Source organism: Callionymus lyra, chromosome 11, assembly GCF_982586985.1.
Source record: "Callionymus lyra chromosome 11, fCalLyr1.hap1.1, whole genome shotgun sequence".
NCBI lineage: Eukaryota > Metazoa > Chordata > Actinopteri > Syngnathiformes > Callionymidae > Callionymus > Callionymus lyra.
In genome coordinates this window covers 25,749,289-25,771,558 of record NC_141828.1, presented here as the reverse complement: position 1 = coordinate 25,771,558, position 22,270 = coordinate 25,749,289, and the positions used below count along the sequence as shown (strand labels likewise).

The window sequence follows — 22,270 nt, the reverse complement described above, 5'->3', positions numbered from 1 at the left end:
CAACCTTTGTTCAGACCTCACCCTTTCAAAGCTCATCCAAACTTGTCTGGGAACATCACTGGGAATACCTGTTTGTCTCCCCCCCACACCATTGTATCTTCTTCTGTGTTGAGTGAAAGTAACGTCAGTTATAAGTGATTTAACTTTGATAACCGTCATCAGAAGAAATCCCAATGCTGGCCATTTTTTTTTTAAGTTTCTGATTCTTTTTCGAAATCCTCTCGAAAGGATCTGCTGACGTCAAATAAAAACGTCAATTTAAGATTTGGGCCTTAAGATGGCGCTGTCGGTGTTTCTCGTCATTTCTTACTCATATTCTGTGGAGGTAGATTTGTTTCTTTATTATTCACCCGAAAAAAGTTGCTTCAATAAAATAAACAAACGACTTCAATAAAAAAAAATGCTTGAAAACGTAAGTAAAGGTAGACTTGTTTATTTGTTATTCCATTAAACAAAATGGTTTCAATAACAAATAACGATTTAAAAAGTGTTTTCGCTTCAATACAAAAAAATGAAGTATTTACATTTTTAGAAAACTAACTCCATACTTAAAAATGAGGTTAAACCAAGAGATACATTCACAAAATAATTATGTTTATCATCCATTTCTACTTTATGTTTATTTGTGTTGTACTAAGCATTCATTGTTGTTTTTTTGTATTAATCTTTGTATAAAGAGAAAACGACATGATAACTGACATGTAAATAATCTTGTTAGAATTAACCAATCACTATGTTTGCTGGTTTTATTTACTCTTTGCTTGAATATTATAAAAAGAAAACCGTCTTGTTTCTCCCACACACAGCCCAGACTCTAGAAGGTAAATCATCTTAGACACATCTTTTTATTGAGATATTTTAATTCTATAATTTCTTCTATCATTTAACTTCTCATGTGTCATGCTAGGTTGTGTCTTCCCAGGTTTATCCAACAACAACAAACATGTCTAACAAAGTTGTGTTGACCTACTTGAATGGAAGAGGGAAGATGGAGTCGATCCGATGGCTGCTGGCAGCTGCAGGGGTGGAGGTGAGTGTCAGAACATGTTCTAATGCTGCTTCTTTATTTACAAATCTATGCGAGTCAAATAACTGAAACTGACTAAATGTTTATCATAAACTGGGGTATTTTCAATGATATCACTATACTAACTTTTACTCACTTTAGTTTGAATTTAAACTTTTTGTACTTCTTAAGCTAACTTTATTCAGGTATTTTTAAAGTGCCAAATAAAAGGAAACATAACAAAACATTACAGTTGAAAAAAGCGCAGGAAGAAGATAAAATGCTTTTTAAAAGCTAATAATAGAATATATTTCATGGTCATTTTTAAGTAAAAGCTGGTCATACCTTGATAGACAGAGAGGCTATACGTTAGCTTAGCCATCATGCTAACGATGATGAGTCATCAGTGATCTTCTGGAAACATTTAATGCAGGAAAATATTTTAAGAATTTCAAATACTAACAGCTGTACGATATATTTGACTGTTTATAGACTCATAATGTATTTTCATATTTCCAGTTCGATGAAATTTTCTTGACGACCAGAGATCACTACCTGAAGCTCGTCCACAGTAAGATTCAGTCCAAATACTTGTGATGAGCCGAAGAAAAAGTATTGTTGACTGTATTTGTAAATAATTGAAAAATACAATTTGTAATATTATTTATCTGTTGCAGGCGGTTCCCTCATGTTTCAACAGCTCCCCCTGGTGGAGATGGACGGCCTCAAGCTGGTCCAGTCGAAGGCCATCTTGAACTACATCGCGGAGAAGTACGACCTCCACAGCAAGGATCCTCGAGAGCGAGTCACGTGAGAGACGTCTTCAAGTGTCCTCCATGTCGTTGTCCATGTCACGTGACCCTGAGTGTCTGCAGGATCAACATGTTCTCAGAAGGGTTGATGGATCTGATGGAGATGCTCATGATGTTGCCCTTCTCTCCGGAGGACCAGCTCAAAGTCATGTATATTCAGGCCAAAGCTAAGAGGCGCTACATGCCTGTGTTTGAGAGGGTGAGTCAACACTGGATGTCAACTCTGATCTGCATGATCAAACAACATTGTCTTAAATCAACACAAACTATTTGAGTAGCAACTAATAAAACCAACATATTTCTGAATAACATCTTAATAATGTAATAACATTTGAGTTTGTTCTTCATTATTTTGTGTTTATTCAAGGCTAATTTAGCTTCTGTTCTCAGCAACTCTTGTCAGGTTATCCAGAATGTCGTTGAGCAGAACCAGAACAGAGCCTTGAACCAGCAACCAGTCTAGCACACGTTCTTGATGTGTGTTGTGGGAATTTAATTTATAACATTGTTGTGAATGTTGAAACTTTTGCTAAAGCATTTAACAATTTTTTTTATAGTGTTTTTAAAAATTAATGAATTATTTTTCATACATAACGTTTGTTTTTCTAATCCCAAGTGTTAAAGAAAGTCAACATCGAAAATAATTAAATTTGTATATTTAATTCAATATAAAAATGTAAATAAAATAATAGTGTCAACAGACAAAACTAAAAGAGTACCAAGCTACTTTTCTATGTTGAATTTCCAAACAATATTTTTTTAATTGTAATATTAAAATCTATGTGATTGAAAAATACGGGGAAAAAAATGGATTGCATGATGGAGTTTGATAATTGAAAGTTTAATTGTTCATGCGTTTGTGAATCAACTACTGATCCATTATTTGGGTCGTCTACAGGCTCTGTCCCAGTCTCAGTACCTGGTGGGAGGAAAACTGACCATGGCAGACGTCCAGTTGATGGAATGCAGTCTGATGTTAGAAGAAAAGTTCCCTGGTGTTCTTGATGGCTTCCCCAATATCAAGGTAGAAACAGATTCATTGTTTTCTTCTCTTTCAGTTCAAATATCATCCCATGAAGACGCTGCCCTACATGCTGGCAGGATGGAAGATGCTTGGATGATGTAGGGATGGATGGATGAAAATGATGGATAGAAGGATGATGGATGAAGCATGGATGAAAGGGTAGAAGACGGATGGATTAAAGGATGATACATGGATCAAAGGATGATGTTAATGTATGGATTGATGAAAAGGATGATGAATGGGAGGATAATGATAAATGAAAGTATGATGATGAAAAGTTGATGGATGGATTGATGAATGGATGGATGACCGATGAATGAAAGGAGGATTATGAAAATTAAATGGATGGACTGATGAATGGATGGATGATTGAAAGGATGATGATGAAAAGTAAATGGATGCATTGATGAAAGTATGATGAATGGATGGATGACGGATGAATGAAAGGATGATGATGAAAAGTAAATGGATGGATTGATGAAAGGATGATGAATGATGGAGGATGATGATGAAAAGTTAATGGATGGATTGATGAAAGGATGATGAATGGATGGATGACGGATGAATGAAAGGATAATGATGAAAAGTAAATGGATGTATTGATGAAAGTATGATGAATGGATGGATGACGGATGAATGAAAGGATAATGATGAAAAGTAAATGGATGTATTGATGAAAGTATGATGAATGGATGGATGACGGATGAATGAAAGGATGATGATGAAAAGTAAATGGATGGATTGATGAAAGGATGATGAATGGATGGAGGATGATGATGAAAAGTTAATGGATGGATTGATGAAAGGATGATGAATGGATGGATGATGGATGAATGAAAGGAGGATTATGAAAAGATATTGAATGGATGGATGAAGGGAGGGATGGATATAAGGATGAATAAATTGGTGCATGGATTGCATGAATCTAACAGCAGTTGTTTTTATTCACTATTTTACAAAGTTTTCAGTTTTCATGTTGTTGTTTTTTTGCGTCCCCAGGCTTTCCAAGAAAGAACTAGGAAGATTCCGTCCATAGCAAAGTTCCTGCAGGAGGGCAGCAGGAGGAAGCCTCAGCCGGATGAAGTCTACGTCAAAACTGTCAAGACAATGTTCAAGTTGTAAAACCTTCAAATTAAAAGCCTTGTTACAACGAGGAGGCAGGTTTTGTGCAAGAAGTGAACCAATCAGGATCAATAACTACAAACGACTCTGTATGAGTTATAATGAGTCTGAAGTATATCAGAATATTGACTTCAACATTTCTCACTTCGATACTTTACATTTAGTAAAATTACTTTAAGCATTGAATTGTTATTGAGAGTAATTTAATTCAATAATTTAATGGATTCAAGTCTGAATTTTACATCTGAATTCATTTATGGTTTAATATTCTTTTAATTTGTAGCCTTTTAAATTCCACCCTGATTGGCTAAAGTTCGATCAAGTAGCTCGGTACTCTGTTGGTAATGTCTGGTGACACTATTATACCAACATTTACATACTAAATTAAAAAGATATACATTATTGCAATCAGAGTGTAATAAAACGTGTGAAAAAAACGCAAATATTTAAATTCAACCGTTTACTAAAGAAATTTAAATTTAAATAATTTTACGAATAATGTTATGGTAAAATACAAAATTTTAAAGAGATTCAATATTCTTATGACACTGATATGCTTCCATCAGGTGGTCATCAGAAAAAAAAAGAAAGAGAGAAGATTGTTGAAGAAGACAACATGTTCATCATGACTTGTTTTGTACACAAAAATATTGACTCACAAACAGTCTTGTGAGCTTCATTAGAAAAGCGAGGGAATGACTCAAGTGTCTTTCACACAAGCGTCTGCAGCAGAAGTCTGAACACCATCAATAAACTGTAGAGAGAAAAACACAATCATAAACAATTGTCCTTGAACGCACCACAGCAGCTCCTCTGACCTCAGTCCTGTCATGATCCCAGCTGGCATCAACTTCCCAGACCTCTTGTATCTCAGCCCCATCACCAGAGCCAACACACCTGCAGACACTGGAGCACACAACGCTTGACTCCAGGCTGAGAGTCGCTGACATCAGCTGTACTCACGCAGAGACACCTGGATGTCCGACGCGTTGATGGAGATCCTGAAGGCACCATAAGCAGACAGACCCCCAAATACAAGACCAGCCATCAGAGACATCACACTGGCTGGAATGAAAACAATTTATACACTGGTCCAGCAAAACTAATGTACAAACTATTGAAAGAAATTTACAAACTATTTTAACACATTTATAAAACTCTTGAAAGAAATGTACAGACTATTGAAAGAAATTTACAAACTATTTTAACACGTTTATAAAACTATTGAAACACATTTACAAACTATTTTAACACATTTATAAAACGATTTAGGTAAATTACAAACTATTGAAAGATATTTACAAACTATTTAAACACATTTATAAAACTCTTGAAAGAAATGTACAAACGATTAAAAGAAATTTACAAAATATTTTAACATATTTATAAAACTATTGAAAAAAATGTACAAACTATTTTAACACATTTATAAAACTCTTGAAAGAAATTTACAAACTATTAAAATACATTTACAAACTATTTTAACACATTTATAAAACTATTGAAACAAATGTACAAACTATTTTAACACGTTTATAAAACTATTGAAACACATTTACAAACTATTTAACACATTTATAAAACGATTTAAGTAAATTTACAAACTCTTGAAAAATATTAACAAACTATTTAAACACATTTATTCAACTTTTGAAACACATTTACAAACCATTTTAACACACTTATAAAACTTTTGAAACACATTAACAAACTTTTTTTTAACACATTTATGATTGAAAGAAGTTTACAAACTATTGAAAGAAATCTATAAAACAATTGAAAAATATTTACAAACTCTTAAAATTTTTGTTTACAAAGTATTGAAATAAATGTACAAACTATTGAAACATATTTACAAACTCTGAAACTATTTTCAACTTCCTGAAACATATTTACAAACTTTTGAACAAATTTAAAAACTCCACAAACTTGGAAACAAAAGTACAAAAATAGAAATTTGTGAAAAAAAAAGTTTAAGTAAATTTGTATCAGGAAATTTGAATTGTATTAAAGGAAATATATAGTTTTAGAGTTTGTACTTTTATTTGATTGAAATGTTGTTAAGAAAAAGTGTCGTCAGTACCTTTTCTTTTGTAGCCCATGAACCCGCCCAACAAGATGGCTGCAGCATAGCCGAACCCGAGCCAGTCGACCGCCATAGTAGAAACTGTGAAGAGAAACACATATCCTTTTTTGAAATATTTATTCTACACACAAATATTCAGTAATGGTTGTGTTGCAACAGAAATATTAAAACAAACAAGACAACTGAACTGACCATCACAGTCTCTCATGACACTCACACTTAAAATACTCTCTTTGATGTAAACAACCCGAGATGAGCAAAACTAGTTTAAAGGAAATCAAGGAATTGTGGTTATTAATGACGTCAGCGATCCTCAGTTGCTATGACAACCAAAAACCTGATTCTAGTGAGAAAAGCTATTGCAATGTCAGACAAACTCCTCTAGGTGTCACTGTAGCTTATATAATGGCTGCAAACATCACCAAATATATATAGTTTCAAGGATAAAAACGCAATTTATCAACATTAATTGCATTGTTATTTAAATATACTTTATCTTACGCAGAAATCATGCTCTAATGCGTTACTTTGGCAACAACGTCGACAGTTTTAATCATAATAGGAAATATTGAGATGGTTTAAAACCAATTCTCCCCTCAAATGTTTAACCTTCTGCTAAGTGATATGAGAAAAATGTTTTTTTTTTAAATAGATATTAGATTCAAAACGAACCTTTTGCGTGACAAACAGACGAGCTCAGTTCAACTCACTTCCTGGTGTTGTCCCTCAGTAGTGCGCATGCGCGCGGGTGGCGCGTTGCGTTCAAGAGAACGATTGAGTCAGAGATTTGACTCAAAGTCCAGTCGATCAGTAAATGATTCAATAATGAGTTTGTAGACGAGAAATAAACAGGCAAATATTCGCACAAACATAAAAATACAGAACCGGTTTAAAATATAACAGAAACGAGACCAGCTTAACAAAAACGAGAGATAAACGAGTCCAAAAATAATTATTTCAGAACGGAACCTGAACATTATCACTGAACAAAGACTCGAATCCAAGTCACTCACATTATATCAGTATTGGATGGTTGAATTTGTTTTAATTGATTAAAATGTGTTAAGAAAATCAAACATTTAAAAATAATGAATTCTTTTTTTAACAGATAGCTTTATATTGTAATTCAAATAATTTAAAAACAACATTTCTAAATTCAATATTTATTTTTCGTAGCTTTTTAAATTCAATAAAAAAATGTTTTATTACAATTCAATTATTTGAAAAAACAGTCAACCTTTCAATATACAAATTATTAAATTCAATTACACAATAAAAACGAATTCAACATTTCATTAAAATAAATTATTGAATAAGAATATAATACATTTTTTTTTAATATACCAGCACAATAAATATAAATAAAACAAGTACATAAGAAAAAGTTGCAATAAATTAATACATTTTACTCACAAAAAAAATGTTTTATTCAAGTCATGAATAATATAGTAGCATTCGAGGATTGTGAAACATTTTAACATGATGCTGTCATGTCATTTTACTCATATTCTACAAAAGAACCAATAAGTTTCAACTTTTGAAATGTTTTCAATATTATAATGGCACTGATGTTCTTCCCTGAAACATCAATGTTTTATTCGTGCTGCTGAGCTGGTCAAAGAAAGAAGAAACTCTGAAGAAAACCTCTTTATTACATTTCACCTCCCAACTCCTTTACATTTGAATCATTCTCACGAAAGTGTAAACCCAAGGTACTGAAGAGCAAAATAAGCCACTATGATGTGTGGACGAGGTGACGCCTCCAGAGTCACGTGTGGGAAGAAGCTTCCACTGAGGATGGACTCCTTGAAGGGAAGGCACACGATTCTAAATCCCATGGCATCTAGACGGTCCAGTTTCCTGATGTTGACCTTTGTCAGGATAGAAATATGCTAGAAAAGTGCTGACAAGCGTCGCTGGGAAACGAGGAGAGATTCTTCTAATGAGGTATCAGAGTGACGAGTAACAACCAGGACTCGCATGGAGGAGGAACACTGACAATGACATCATAGACACGCCTGACACGACCATGACGGAACAGGAACCTGGTTTGCTCGTCTTCATGGCTTCTCTGTGTCCTCTTGGACGAATCATGTCAAACAAACTGCAATATATCTTTTTTTTTTTCATTTGCCTGTGAATTATTGCTCATTTTAAAGAACATATTGGCAAACACAATATCTTGACAATGACCGATAACTATGATACATTATAACGAACAAACAAACTTTGCAAAGAAATTGCACATATTTTTTTTTCTTCTATGAGTCTACTTTGGCCACAAGCTTAAGATAAATATAGATTAAGAACTTCTAAGTGCTTGTTAGAACCAAGAATAAATCTATTATATGATGAAAGATACACAAGTTTGTCGAGTGGCAGTTGAGACATTTAAATACGGAAGATAATACTTTAGCTCCTCTATTCAAGGCATTACGGTACTAGTGCTTCTGTGAGCGACATCAGAAACAGAAGTTTTCTTATTTACTATTGAGTCTATGGTAAGTTTTGGCACAGATTGTTGACTGGAATAAAAAAACAACAAGAAAATTAAGAATAAAAGCAAAAGTATTGTTGATGGTTTGTTATAGAACGTATGTCGTCAGACTTTGAATATGAATCTTTAACACTGAATCTTTAGGGCATCACATATATATTTAAAGCACAGATTTATTTAGTTCCATTTTCTTTTTCAATGTAGAAAAATTTCAGGATAAAAAAAAGAAAATTGAAATTTGATTGCTTTTTAAGTCAGATTTGACTTCGAAATTGTCAAAAGACATTTACTTCCATGAATCTTTTAATTGCAATGTTAGCATAGATTATTTTATTTAAATTTTATTTATATTGAATTTTTAACACTGAATTATTATTTTTACATTAATTTTGTACAGATTGAATTCGACACCGATTTATTTCTACATTGAAAAAATGGCGAATAACAGACAAAATAACAATGAAATTTTATGGTTTTTAAAAACCAAAGTCTTATTTTGTAAAAATGTAGTGTTTGAATTTCATATTCAATGTCTGAGCCACACATTAACTTAGGTAGACATTTCCTTTTACACTCTTAATGACCTAAACTATGGCACATAATTAAATCTCACCATTGTTTCTACTGTAATACCTTGAATAGATGCACAACCAGAATTAGATTTAGAATTTAAGAGCAAATATACTTGAACCAACGTTCCCGCTTAGATTTAGAATTATACAAGCCTTACCGTAGGGAGAATCAAACACTTCATGATATAAAATAAGGTTCTGTTTCATACCGGAATTTACATAATATATTGTTGATTTACCTCAGATGAATGAAAATGTTTCTAGATAGGAAACATGTTTCGGGCGGAATTGTGTTCTTATAATTTCAACTTGATTTTTATATTAACCCAACAGTCAATTTAAAATCGCATTTAACAACATTGGCAATGGAAAGAATAGATGCCAAAATTTGTAAAAAAAAAAAAAAAAAGAAACAAAAAATGTGCTGGTTTCTTCAATCTGGAGAGAAAGCTTCAGGAAATGGTAAAAAAGGTAAAAGTCATGAGGTCACGAAGTGTTGAACTTCTGTGGCCACTAATGCTGTAATGGTCAGTGCTTGGTAGAGAAAACTAGAGGTTGTGAAAGAGTTAAAAAAAAAAAGACATTGATGCATATTTTCTTCATCGCTACATTCAGAGTAACAGAATAGGACTTTGCTCTGAGGAGCTGTAGGAGTGAGAGATGCTTAAGTAAGACCTTTATATGCGTTTGTCTGGCTGGATCTGGATTCAGTGTGATTGACAAGCCCAGCACACAATAATTAGCGTTCCGGTTCTGTCAGGAGGAGCTCCGAGTCGGGCCGGGGTTCAGCTCACAGTGAGCATGCAAGTGAGGGGGAATTTAAATATAAATCTTAATAACGGGGTCCTCTGCCGTCAACAACTCCGACAAATCCCCTTTTCCTTCTCCGATAATCACAGGCTGTCAATCGGAACACTGATCAGACACCAGGACCTGAGCTCCTCGTAAGATTCTTCGTTAGGGGAACGTGTTCACCCAGAGCCAGCCCAGCAGAGTCCCGTACACCCAGGTCCTCACGTACAGTTTCCTGCCGTTCTCCGTCAGCAGGAGAGGCAGTGTGAGTCCTCCCAGGAACACCACGGCGGGCAGGGTTCTGGACAGGGACAGGGGGGACGGTCTTCTTTTACCAGGGAAGCTGCATAGTTTGTCTGCGTCGTCCGACTCGTAGAAATCAGACAACAACCTTGAAGGAGAAAGAGATCTTCAGTGATGAAAGTCTCAAATCGGTTTGTTGATTATTAGGGTCGAAGAGAATATTGATACAACTAAATACTGCAATACATTTATTCACAAGAGGTTTCACACCATAGTTTATTTGTATCATAGTTTCTCTATGGTCCATTTCAATAAAGAGTCTTAAATAAAATTTTAAAAAATGATTTACATCACTGTTCATTTTTGTGTTGCAATTAAACCTGCGGCCTCAAGATGTCAGCAGTCCTTATGTCCTCCTGAGCTAAAGGAACAACGAAATTCATAGACAAACTAAATATGAACAAGGAAAGAACTATGATAAAAATGTTATTTTAAAGCAAAACAAAAAACATAATAAATACATTGCTACTCAATATATATACCGTATCATGTAAAAAATAGTGCAATTTTGGGTGTATGGACATTATCTTATACTCCTAGTGGACATTTAAAATCATTCACCTGAGAATGAAACCTTAATTTAGCACGCACATGAAAATAAAAACCTGAATTCTTTTCTATTCTTTTTTAAATGTCGCTTTAGGACCCACGAGTCCGGGAACCAAATCCATATTGATATAGAGTAGAGGTCCCTCGTTAATTGTGGGGTTCAGTAAACTCTGCAATATACAAAAAGTCGTGACCATTTAAATGTTCACTTCTTTAAATCAACAACTTTGATTTAAAGTTGAAAACATTGTATAAGGCGTCTTTCCTCTCAACAACCCTCTCAGTCATTGTGACCAGAGTAGCTCTCTGCGCTTTGCCGCCCAGCCAACCAATCACAGCTGTTGATCACTTTTGTCATAGCCTCATAGGCGTAGAATATACCTGCAGTATTGTAGCTAGCAATCAAGCAGTGTGTAAAAAGGCATCATGAAAGTTCCCCTTTTCCCTTCTGTGTTTGTGATGAAGTTAATCTGCTGTTCTAAATACATCTGTTTGTAACCGAGTGAACAAAGACAAGGAGTTTTACCATTTCTGACTGCAGCTTGATACTTTATATTTTAAAATGTAGTACTGCAAATAAAAAAACGAATCTGAAGACCAGGGAAGGTGGACGGCGATATGACGAGGGACTATTGTAAGCACAGGAAGTTGTTTTTTTATAAAGACAAGGTTTAAATCCAGGAAAAAATAGGTGACTCACAACACAAAAACATCCGTACTCTTGATGTCGAGAACATTGATTGCAACACAAACACAATAATACAATCATTTGTCGGTCGCACACTCACCGGTCCTTGATTTCAAACCGCTCGTGCAGCCACCGGCGGAAAAACAGCGGCTCGAGAGGAATTTCTTTTATGTCCACACGTTCGAAGTGTATGTGGACTCGAGGACATTCTTTGCACAGGAATTCTGTCAAACAGTAAAAAGAAAGAGACTAAACAAAAACAGGAAGAGCGGTTGCTTCAAGACGGCACGTAGGGTAAGCAGACAGAGTCAACAGGGATGACACTGATGGAGTGGCTCTTCTGATTCATGGAGGGTCTGCTGGACGAGTGGGTTCAGTGACATCATCCCAGTCAGACAGAAGGAGTGAACACAACCATCAAATCAACTGCTTTCAGAACTACTGTTTCACCAGAAACAAGAATCAATCTTTTTGTCCATTAGATGAAGCTGGAGTGAAGAATAAAGCGTGTGAAGATCACAAGCGGTTTCATTTATGGCTGCATGTGCGTCTCAGCAGGCCACAGAGTTCCTGTTTCCCTGACAAGCAACATTATCAGGAAGCGAAGAAGAGGAAATGTGATCAACTTTCACTGGTGGAAGAACACTTAGGCTCCTGGATCTGAAATGTCACCACATCCTCAAGCTGCTTCTCCTCGAAGCCGTGGTGACAATAAAAGAATAGTTTCTTTAAATTATTGAAAAGAAGTTGGATGACAAAACATTGTCCTATGAATCTCAAATCATGTTCTCTCCCAAACTCTGTTTCTCAGCTGTTTTCAGGGTGAAGAATAGAAACATGTGATGGCCAGATGAAAACTTCTCTCTTTTTTTTTCCAAGTTTGTCCTTGTGTGCAGACAGTACATACAGCAGATACAGTTTTATGTATAAAAAGAAAACGTGGGTGTCAAACTACAGTAAAACATTTTCAGCTGAATATTGAATGGTTGAATTTAACATTTCATATGTTGAAACTCTTGATTTCGTTATTGGAATTTATTTTTGTTGAAAAATTTAATTCAATAATTTCACTATTGAAAGATTGAAATTCTATACATTACACTTTTGTATTGAAAGGTTGAATGTATTATGTATTTATTATATACAAAAGCATTTATATTTTTTAATGCATTTTAAAAATTAATCATGTTGAATGCTTTCAAAATTATTTTTTCTTGTTTTAAACAGAGTTCGGTTTGCCTACAGGTCATAAGGGAGGCAACTTGTGACTTTCTGTGCGGCGTTTGCATGTTCTCCTCGTGTTGTGTGGGTTTACTCCAGGCACTCTGGTTTCCTCCCACAAGGAATTTGGAGAAATTGTCTGTAGGCATGAGTAGGTGTGTGAATGGTTTTCACGCCTTGTGTGTCTTGCGACAGACTGGAGTCCTGTCCAGGGTGTCCTCTTACTCTTGACCAAAGAACCTGGGATAAACTCCAGCAACCCACATAAGCGGTAGGAAATTAATTCAATATAATCAAATTAATATTAATTAAATCAATATGAAAATGTTGGTATAATGCAGTCAGACAAAAAAAGAAAAGATTACCGAGCTACTTGATCGAACGTTCAGGCATGTAGAAAGTGTTAAGTTTCAAAAGAATAATAATGTAAATGAAAGAGATTCAGGAGTCGAGCCATCAACACATTCTTCCATCTCCCCACGAGTTAAACAAATGGCTCAATATTTGGCAGAAAGCCTATCAAGAGCTGCTCCACTACTCTTCCTTCTGCTTTCTGTCAGTGGTCATTGTGAGAATACATTTTTTCCACTTCTAAATAACTCGACGACTGAGTTAGAGACAAACTCAACAACATGTTTACAGGAACAGCCTAATAACCTACGACTTAGGGTTGAAAAAACATCTGGTTTACAGCCAACACAGAATCCATTTGATGTTCTCCACGGCAAACAATATTTTCTGTGCATTGAAGCGCTTTAAAGAAGGAAAAAACATGTTTTCCTTGTGTTTTTTATTGAGGAACTGGGCTTACAATGGACTAATGCACGTTTGTGCTCGATGTGTGTGTGAGAACCTTTTTGTCTGGACTGTGTCACGACCATGTGACAAAAAAAAGTTGAATGTTATTCAGAAGCTTAGTAACAGAACAAGCACCAGAACAAAAAAAGGTGTGCACAACACCAGACATCCTGATCAGTTGAAAGATGCAACATTTGATGAAAAAACGACTTCATATACAGCAAGAAAAAAGGATTTAAAAAAATATATGTGAAATGTAATTTAATCAAATGTATCAAAAATGTTTTGGTTAACAAAAACGTGCAGGAATTAAAGGCAGTCGATAAAATTAAAGTGGATCCAGAACCAAATTGGGACCTTCCTGAGGAAACCGATCAATGTCTTTTCACCTCCTTTTCAGCCAGTTTTATCAAAGCTGTAGCTGAACAGGTTCACATTAAAGAGCAAGCTGCAGCGAGTCAAACATATCTACTGAAAACACATTTCTATGAAGGCACCTTCACATGATAAATATGTGTGTGTGAACAGAAAACACATTCGATAAATGTAATAAGAATAAACGTGTTTGTTGCTCACTACTCACTACTCAGCGCTTTAACTTACTGATTTGTACTTTTGTTCTTACTGAACTTCATCTTAAGATGTTTATAGCGTCTGATTTCACTTATTCAGGTTAATAACTGAATGAAAAATGTTTATAACAATTAATCAGAGAACGTTTGCACTAGTTTACAACAATGTGAGACCCATGTCATAAAATTTACAATGAAAGAAAATAAACTTTTAATACAGTTTAAATTGATGTAAATATCTTGTTTTGTTTTGTCACAGAGAGGAGAATCTCAGGTTCGGGTTCATTTAAATATTTTATTTGCAGAATTTAAATAGGTTGCTTTTAATTCAGATACATATTAAAGATGACAAATTACGATAAATTAGGTTCTAAATACAAAACTAAATGTATAAATAAATGTGTGGATTAATATAATTTTTTTTTTTTTTTTTTTAATATTTATGAATTTTGCTATTTTAAAATATTTATTTATTCATTCATTTATACATTATGCTTTTTATTCATTTCTGTTTTTCATTTTTATTTATTTTGCCCTTTTTGCTGGCAGTATACACTACAAAGCAATCAATCTTGATTTATTTTAGTTGAAATAAATGAATAAAAAGTAGAAAAAAAGCCCAGAAATTCATAAAAAGCAAAATGTATAAATTGACATGAATAAATACATTGAAAAAATGAATACATTAATAACTGAATATACAAATGAAAATAACTATAATGTATAAATAAATAAATGAATACAAACTAAGAAATAGCAAAATGTTTTTAAACCAGAAGTCATTTATTTATTTATACATTATCATTCACACATTTATTCATTCATAGTTTGTTATTGATGAAGGACAACACATGACATCATTATAAATATTTAAATGCATAACAAAAGAAATGAAAGTTAAAAGGAGCATATGAGGGGCTTTACCTGGCATTGAAGGTGCTGGTTTCCTCTGACCCTTGGCAAAATGCTTCGACTCGTAGGCCACTGTGACGTCATAAACCGCATGAAGATGATCCTTCATGCTGTTGATGGCTACATGGGATGCCTTCATTCTTGGCGTCAGAGTGTGTTTTAGAATGTTGAGGCCTGAAACACATAGCAAAGAAAAGCCAAGTATTGAATTGATCAATAAAAAATATATTTGATTGACATTCCAGCATCTATTGTTCATCCATACAGTGATTTCCATATATTATAATAGTCTTGGATCCATTTATTTGTACTTTTAAAAACAGTTTTACATATTGCTGACTCTATAAATGTCATTTATATGATCGTAATGCATGTCATATAATCATTTATTAACATGTGATCATGGGTGTCATGTGAAGACTATATTTTAAAATTCCCATTGTTATTGTTGTTACTGAATACAGACTTTGCCTGCACCATGTTACTATTTTTGTAAAAAAAGAATTAAAACAATTTAACATCATTATGTTGCTAATGTTTGTTTTTCATAATTTGGTGCTTCAAATAATAAGTCTTCACTTAAGAATCACTTTTAAATGTGCATTTTCAATCCAGTGGTCTTTGAACTAATTCATACTTCATACGTGGTATTCTTATAGTTTTGAGGTATAATGTTCTACATCTTTTCTTCTTTTACCAAAGCGTTCACTAAAGTATTAAGTCTTAATATTTTTATTTATTTTTTTAAACAGAGTTTGATATTGTAATTCTTATCATTCAAAATATAATGTTCAAATCAAAATTGAATTCAGTTATACAGAAAAATATACAAAAAAAACAACCTTTCAATATAGAAATTATTGATATAATTTTTTTTTATGATCAATATTTTATTAGGCTTGCTGTTACAAACGGTTACATCTAAACCGATTTTTTTTTATAGAGATCAAGGTTTAACCTGGTCTTAAAAAATCTTGCTGATGATTTTTAAAATGTTTCTAATAGAGGAAAAATATCTAAAAGAAAATACACCATCAATGTGTGTAAAACTTTCTGCTTTTGACCTGGTTTTGTCTCCATGTTCTCAGCACAAGTGTCATCCTCCTCTGTGGGTAATACCAGACTAATAGCAGATGATGTCGTGTGCCCATGTCTCTCTCTGAGGTTTTATTTGGATTAATGGGGGAAGGTAGCCGCGAGCTGCACTTTAGAGATATGCTTAATCACTGCAGACAGTCGGTAAGCTGGCATCAACACCGCATCAGCACACATATGTGCGACTTACACGACAGAAGTGTGCACGAGTGTTCCACATGTGACCACAAAATTATAGTCAAATGTACATTTAACTAAATGCTAAATATTTCGGTGAAAAAAAACACTGGTGAATCTTTTTCCTGCAGTATTTACATTCATCCAAACTTTTACAATCAAAGGATCGGAAGCAAGATGGAGTCAGGAGATGTTTGGTGACTGTATTTGGTTGTCGTGACAGTCGTACCTTCTTTAGCTGAGAAAGCCTGACTCTCCGAGATAACATTCTTGAGGTCTGGATTATATCGGGTTCCCTCTGGGAAGATGACAAGGTACATCTGTGGAGAGAAATGTGAAATTTCAATAACATTTCTATGTATTTACGCAGTCAACCGTCACATGTCATCAGCGTAGAAACTCAACTATTCAACCTATGAAATGATGAATTGTAGATGTTGAATTGAAACAATATGTTGAATAAAAGTTTAATTTTTTTTTTACATTCACAAAAACAGTGGCTTATATATAATTTACAAGAATGTACATATGTTTGATAGTTTTGAATGACTCTCAGTTTCTCTATTTTACTGCATTGCAGTTACATTTTCCTTTTAGAAGCTAAAATAAATCTGATCAGTATTATCAGAGCAATGGGCCGATGGATGTATAACAGGTTGAACAGAAACAAATGCCCTCAGATACTTTCTCACAAGCACTCAAAACTCACTGGGAATCAATTTACATCATCTGAATCAGTGATTTGGACTTTGGGAAGTCAACTCAATCCCACAAGGAGCATCTTTACAGGTCAACACATCAACATGAACATTCATTAACTTTTTCAGTTGGTGGACCACATTAAATCAACTGGCGAGCAGGATTTGGACCCCAGGCCTCGAAGTAGACACGTGTTGTAGAACTCAACATTATATAATTATAAAGAAATAAATGTTTTGTAATAAATAGAACTGTGCGTAAGCATATCAGTGCCTTATGAACATTGAATGGTTGAATACAACATTTTAAATTCAACATTTTTTTAATTCAATAGAATTCTATAAAGAAATGCCACCATTATACCAAGAGGTTTATATTGAATTTAAAATGCTATGAGAAATATTGAATTTAGAATATGCATTTTGGTATTAGAGTATATATATTTTTAATGTAGTTATTAAAAACAAATTCAACCTTTCACGATACAAAATATTGAATTCAGTGATGAAAAAAAGGTTATAAATGTTTTTCCATTTACATTTGCAATTATATATATAAAATATTGTCATGTGACTTGAACAAATTGTACCTATATTCTGTTTTCTTAATATCAGAATTAGGAGCTTTTATTATCAGTGTTGTAAACAAAACATGGGAATTTTATGTGAAAGTTATTTTCTTCCAAATACAAAGTTCAATAACTTGCCGCACGTCAAACACATGACGACTGATTCACTTACTGGTGCTCCTGCCTGAGTTTGACTGAGGAGTTTCTTCCTCATCGCCTTTTCATTAAACTTGGCACTTCGTTTGACGTAGACTCCTCCGTGCTGCAGGGATCACAACAAAATATATTAAATAATGTCCAAGCAGGTAAACGATGTTTCCGTACCTGAGAGAAATAAAAGCCGTACAACGGGAGCCACTTGAGTCCATCTTTAAGAACGTATCTGACGTGACCGAGCGCGCTCTGCCTGACGGCCAGCATGTCAGCAATGATCCAGTCCGCTGAGGTCACATGACAAATGGTTTTAAATTTGAACAAATGCTTCCGTGTTTCATGAGCCATTACCTGTACATTGATGGTTAGACATGTAGATTACGTTCTCTTTGTGTTTTGGTATGTCTCCATATATGATGATCTACAACAAACAGATTTAATCATCAATATAAATAACATGTTATTAACACGCTATACATGAAATCCTCAAAATTGTATTTCACCTTTATGCCAAATATGGACTTCAAAATCATGTAAATGACTGATGAGTCACTAACGAAGAAAAAAAAAGGCCCCATCTTTCCTCCCACCCTTTCTTTTTTCTCCTTCTACCCTTCTAGTCGCTCACAGCAGAAGACGGTCCACACAGAGTCTGGTTCTGATCAAGGTTTCTGCCTGTTAAAAGGGTCGTTGTGATTGTCATTGTGATTGTCTGAGACAGTTTTTTTTTTAATCATATAGTGTAGTTTAAACAGTAAAGTGTATTCAGATATTGAAAAACGATTTTTTTTTGGTTTGTTTGTTTAAATAAGGTGTTAATATAGAGGCATGTTGATATAAAAAGGGAGACCGGAAGAAAAAGTAAGATGCAAGCTAGATCTATATTTATATGAACTATAAATATGGAAAGTTGTCTTCAGTTAAACTTTATTATGTATATGCTCACTTATATTTAAAGACAAACTATTCTTTTAAGTAAAGACATTGAAAATAAATAACAAGGATTATTAATAATGATTGGTAAATCACTGTAGATAAAGCACAATTAAAAACAAACTGGAAACTGTTCAGCAACAACAAGATTGAAAAGTGAGCTTTAAAGATGGAATGCTAACTTTCCTGTTCCAGCTTGTTTCAACAGATAATACAGTTTTAACATAAGCATTAGTAAAACATTGTGTGTTGGCAGATCTTTATAAATAAACTGGAAAAAAAAATATTACAGTAACTTCTATACACCAGGACTAAAATTGCGACACACATACAGGGGTTTATGAATTTTTTTTATTTACAATTAAAATAAAAATATTCACGGAATTTTTTATTTTTGTGCATAGTCATCTTGGATGAAGAACGTCCTCCAAAAAATCTACTCAGTCCAGTTTCCTCACTTTGGAACTCTTTGGATAACTGTGACCTCTCTGAATAAGAACCTACTTTTCTGACAACTAAACTATTTATAGGGAACAAAATGTATTGGTTGTTCCTATAGTATTGCAATAAGTCACTGTACTGGCCAGCTGAAGTCTCATAATACAAATATTTTTTGGGAACATCTAAGAGAAACTGGTGCAGCCCTAGTCATTATGGCTGTGTATTGGCAAAAAATGTGACGTTACGATACGCATCACAATACAGGGTTGATGATACAATATATTGTCATACTGTAGTAACAAGGATATATTTGTAGTATTGTCGAGTACTTGACTCTGGTGTTGCAGAATTTACAGACCACATGACTCTTGATGAAGTCGGAACTGCTTTCATTTGTTTTGAAACCAAAATATGTCCAAACATCTGCTTTTAAAGCCGCCGGAGTCAACTGTATCCTCTAGTCCAGGGGTCGGGAACCTTTTTGACTCAGGGAGCCATGAAAGCAAAATATTTGGAAATTTATTTCAGTGAGAGCCATATAAACAATACTCAGATGTAAGAATCTGTGCTTGACACGAATTCAAGCCCTTTTCCTTTGTTCATCAAAATCAACAAAGAATTCAGACGGGTTCATCCCTTTCCATGCCTCCATTTCAATATGTCCATCATATTTAAATGAAGCACAAGACTAAAATTTCTCCATTTCTGTGATCATGAAAAAACAAAAACAAATGAAAACATGAATTCAAACTAACAGTTTATATTTGTTAATTTTAAACATGTCTGATATGAATCACACAATTGGATTAATTAAATTTCAGATGAAGTTTAACGAGAATAAAACTGTTCATCAGTAACTTCACATCATCATCGCTTTGTCTGATCATCTCTGACGTCATTAGAATGTGTGGCTCACCTGCACCTGTTGAACGTGTTTGGGTTTGAGCGTATTCTTATTATATTCGTGAGATAAAGGTAATTTACAAATAGTCATCATGTGATGGTGTATTAATGCAAGTGTGTTTTAAGGACGCGATCACAAAAGGAAAACCAGCATTTGTTGCGCTTTCATTGAAACCTGCAGCTTAACTTTGATGGACCTGACGTCATGTTTCTGTGACTCTCGTAGAGAAGAACCTGAAGCGATCAAACGCGCATTATTTTGTTCGATATATTATTAAAAAAAAACATGCTTATAATTCTATATCGTTTTTCTGAATTGCGTAAAATGACTGTCGCACGTTTTGCTCTTTTTATTCTCGATTCATATGATCTTTTCCGTGCGTTCAGTGGAAGAGGCGGGAGCTCTGATTGGCTGCTGTGCATGTCAATCAAATTTTCAACCAATCGGCACAATAACCATTTGATTAATATGCACAGCAGCCAATCAGAGCTCTCTTTACTATTTTCTTATATCATATTTTATTAAATCACACGATCTACTCGCAACAGCTTCGCGATCGATCGACGTATTGCCCACCCCTGAAACAAGTGATAATATTTTATGTTTTATCTGAAAAGCCGAAATCTGCGAGCCAGATGCAATCATCAAAAGAGCCACAGGTTCCCGACCCCTGCTCTAGTCCTTAGTCATTTGGGGATATATTGTTTCCATTGCTGCGGAGGGAACGTCTTTATATATTTTTTTCTTTTTATACATACGTTTCAGTTTATATTTAAACTGTACATAGACTTGCATGCCTCTTATGTTTCTATCTCGTAACATATTCCGGAGCTGCGAATTTCTCTGTGAGATGAATAAACCCATCCATCCATCCATCCATCCACTGCTGCTATCTAGTGTCTGGAAGTGAAATTGCAACAAAAAAATGAACAAAACTGTGAATTTATTGTAAATAGAAAACAAATATCCACACTTTATAGAATGTAAACTAATGAAGAACTATGGAAAAGAAATGTGATTTGAAAGACATATTTATATACGTCTATATCATTTCTAATAGAAACAGTGCTTTTGAATATTGAACGCGACATATTGCTATTGACAGTTTTAAATAGACTTAAGACTTGGTTTGTAGGATACAAAGATTCAATGTATGTAAACATATAATACGAGTTTAAATGCTGACCTCAGAACTGTTCCGTGACTCACCTCCACCCCTGTGTAGTTTTCAAAGAAGAACAGGACCATGCTCTGGTAGAGATGGTACAGCCGGTCATCGAGCTGGTGGTACCACCTGGAAGGGAGGGCGCTGGAGAGGCACTTCCAGGCCGCCCAGGACAGCAGGTAGGCAGGGGCAGTGCCCAGCATGACGGTGGCTGGGAACCAGTACCGCAGCGAGTAAGTGTGGACGACCAGAGAGAGCAGCATGATGGTTCCGAAGCAAGACCAGAACTATCCCTGAAGTGGAAGATAAAGCGAGGAACTCTGGATCCTGAGATGTGTTCAAGTTTGCAGCAGCGGTTCATTGAAGAAAATGACTACGAGAATAAAAAGAGTTACAGCAGGATTAACATCTGAGCAACGACCTCGACACCCGGCGTAGAACAAGTTAGAACTAGCGACTAATAAAGCTTTTCCAGCCTTTCAAATAAAAGCCAAAAAGTGTCCACATACTTAGGAGACGGAAAAGTCAAGTTCTCGTGTCAGCTAAAATACTATAAGGCAACATATTGTAGCTAACAAAGCTGCTAGCAGCAAATGTCACACACGCCTCCTCTACGCCACTGGAACCTCTCAATAACGGCGACGCTGATTGGTCGAGAGCGGAGCCTATGGCATTTACCCTTAAAGGGCCATAAGAAAGTGAAAGTGGATTTATAAAGTAATAGTTTTTTAGATAAATAAAGATTATTATTAAAACGAAGTTAATTATATCAGTACTTACGTTTTTAAACAACACGCACCTTCTCATCTGTGGCGTCTTTTGTGTCTTAATATCAAAGGCAAATCTAAACAAAAAAAAAGTACACGAAAGTAAAAAAAAAAACACAAGTTTTTTGGAGGTAAAAATATTAAATAAAATTATTGAAATACATGTTAATAAATAAGATAAATAGAAATAAGATACATTCCATTACTGCCATCACAAAAAAATACCAATGTTACGTTTACAAGCTGGCAATAAAAGTTTCAGATTTTTGATTAAAGTGGCATATAAAAGTTTAAAAAAAATGAATACAATAAAATACAGTAAATGAAGATCCAGACAGCAGTTAGTTAATTATTCAAAATATACCTCTTTGCATGTATCAGTATTTTATTTATTACTGTGACAGACAATTTTAA

General features: G+C 34.4%; 2 protein-coding genes across 4 annotated transcripts; one reads left to right on the top strand and one right to left on the bottom strand.

The window, feature by feature from the left end:
• The first annotated feature begins 918 nt into the window (after nucleotides 1-918).
• On the top strand, nucleotides 919-3,992 carry LOC148069771 (glutathione S-transferase 3-like). Its single transcript, XM_087802125.1, has 6 exons — nucleotides 919-1,030; nucleotides 1,526-1,577; nucleotides 1,684-1,816; nucleotides 1,882-2,017; nucleotides 2,717-2,842; nucleotides 3,842-3,992. The coding sequence occupies exons 1-6, from the start codon at nucleotides 944-946 to the stop codon at nucleotides 3,962-3,964; spliced, it is 657 nt and encodes a 218-aa protein (XP_087658251.1). The 5' UTR covers nucleotides 919-943; the 3' UTR covers nucleotides 3,965-3,992.
• Nucleotides 3,767-21,689, bottom strand: agpat5 (1-acylglycerol-3-phosphate O-acyltransferase 5 (lysophosphatidic acid acyltransferase, epsilon)). Of its 3 annotated transcripts, XM_087802124.1 has the most exons (13): nucleotides 21,134-21,689; nucleotides 17,998-18,067; nucleotides 17,818-17,933; nucleotides 17,666-17,755; nucleotides 16,456-16,546; nucleotides 14,967-15,128; nucleotides 11,552-11,675; nucleotides 11,250-11,251; nucleotides 6,048-6,131; nucleotides 4,928-5,029; nucleotides 4,783-4,870; nucleotides 4,624-4,718; nucleotides 3,767-3,938 (listed from the first exon to the last, which is right to left on the bottom strand). In XM_087802124.1, the coding sequence occupies exons 1-12, from the start codon at nucleotides 21,350-21,352 to the stop codon at nucleotides 4,676-4,678; spliced, it is 1,191 nt and encodes a 396-aa protein (XP_087658250.1). In that variant the 5' UTR covers nucleotides 21,353-21,689; the 3' UTR covers nucleotides 3,767-3,938; nucleotides 4,624-4,675. The 3 variants fall into 3 exon arrangements, with proteins under 3 accessions (XP_087658250.1, XP_087658249.1, XP_087658248.1); XM_087802122.1 differs by lacking the exons at nucleotides 3,767-3,938; nucleotides 4,624-4,718; nucleotides 4,783-4,870; ... (1 more) ...; nucleotides 6,048-6,131; nucleotides 11,250-11,251 and adding an exon at nucleotides 7,685-10,302 and having other exon boundaries at nucleotides 21,134-21,462; nucleotides 21,599-21,687; XM_087802123.1 differs by lacking the exons at nucleotides 11,250-11,251; nucleotides 11,552-11,675; nucleotides 14,967-15,128; ... (3 more) ...; nucleotides 17,998-18,067; nucleotides 21,134-21,689 and adding an exon at nucleotides 6,723-6,779.
• Between the last annotated feature and the right edge of the window lie 581 nt (nucleotides 21,690-22,270).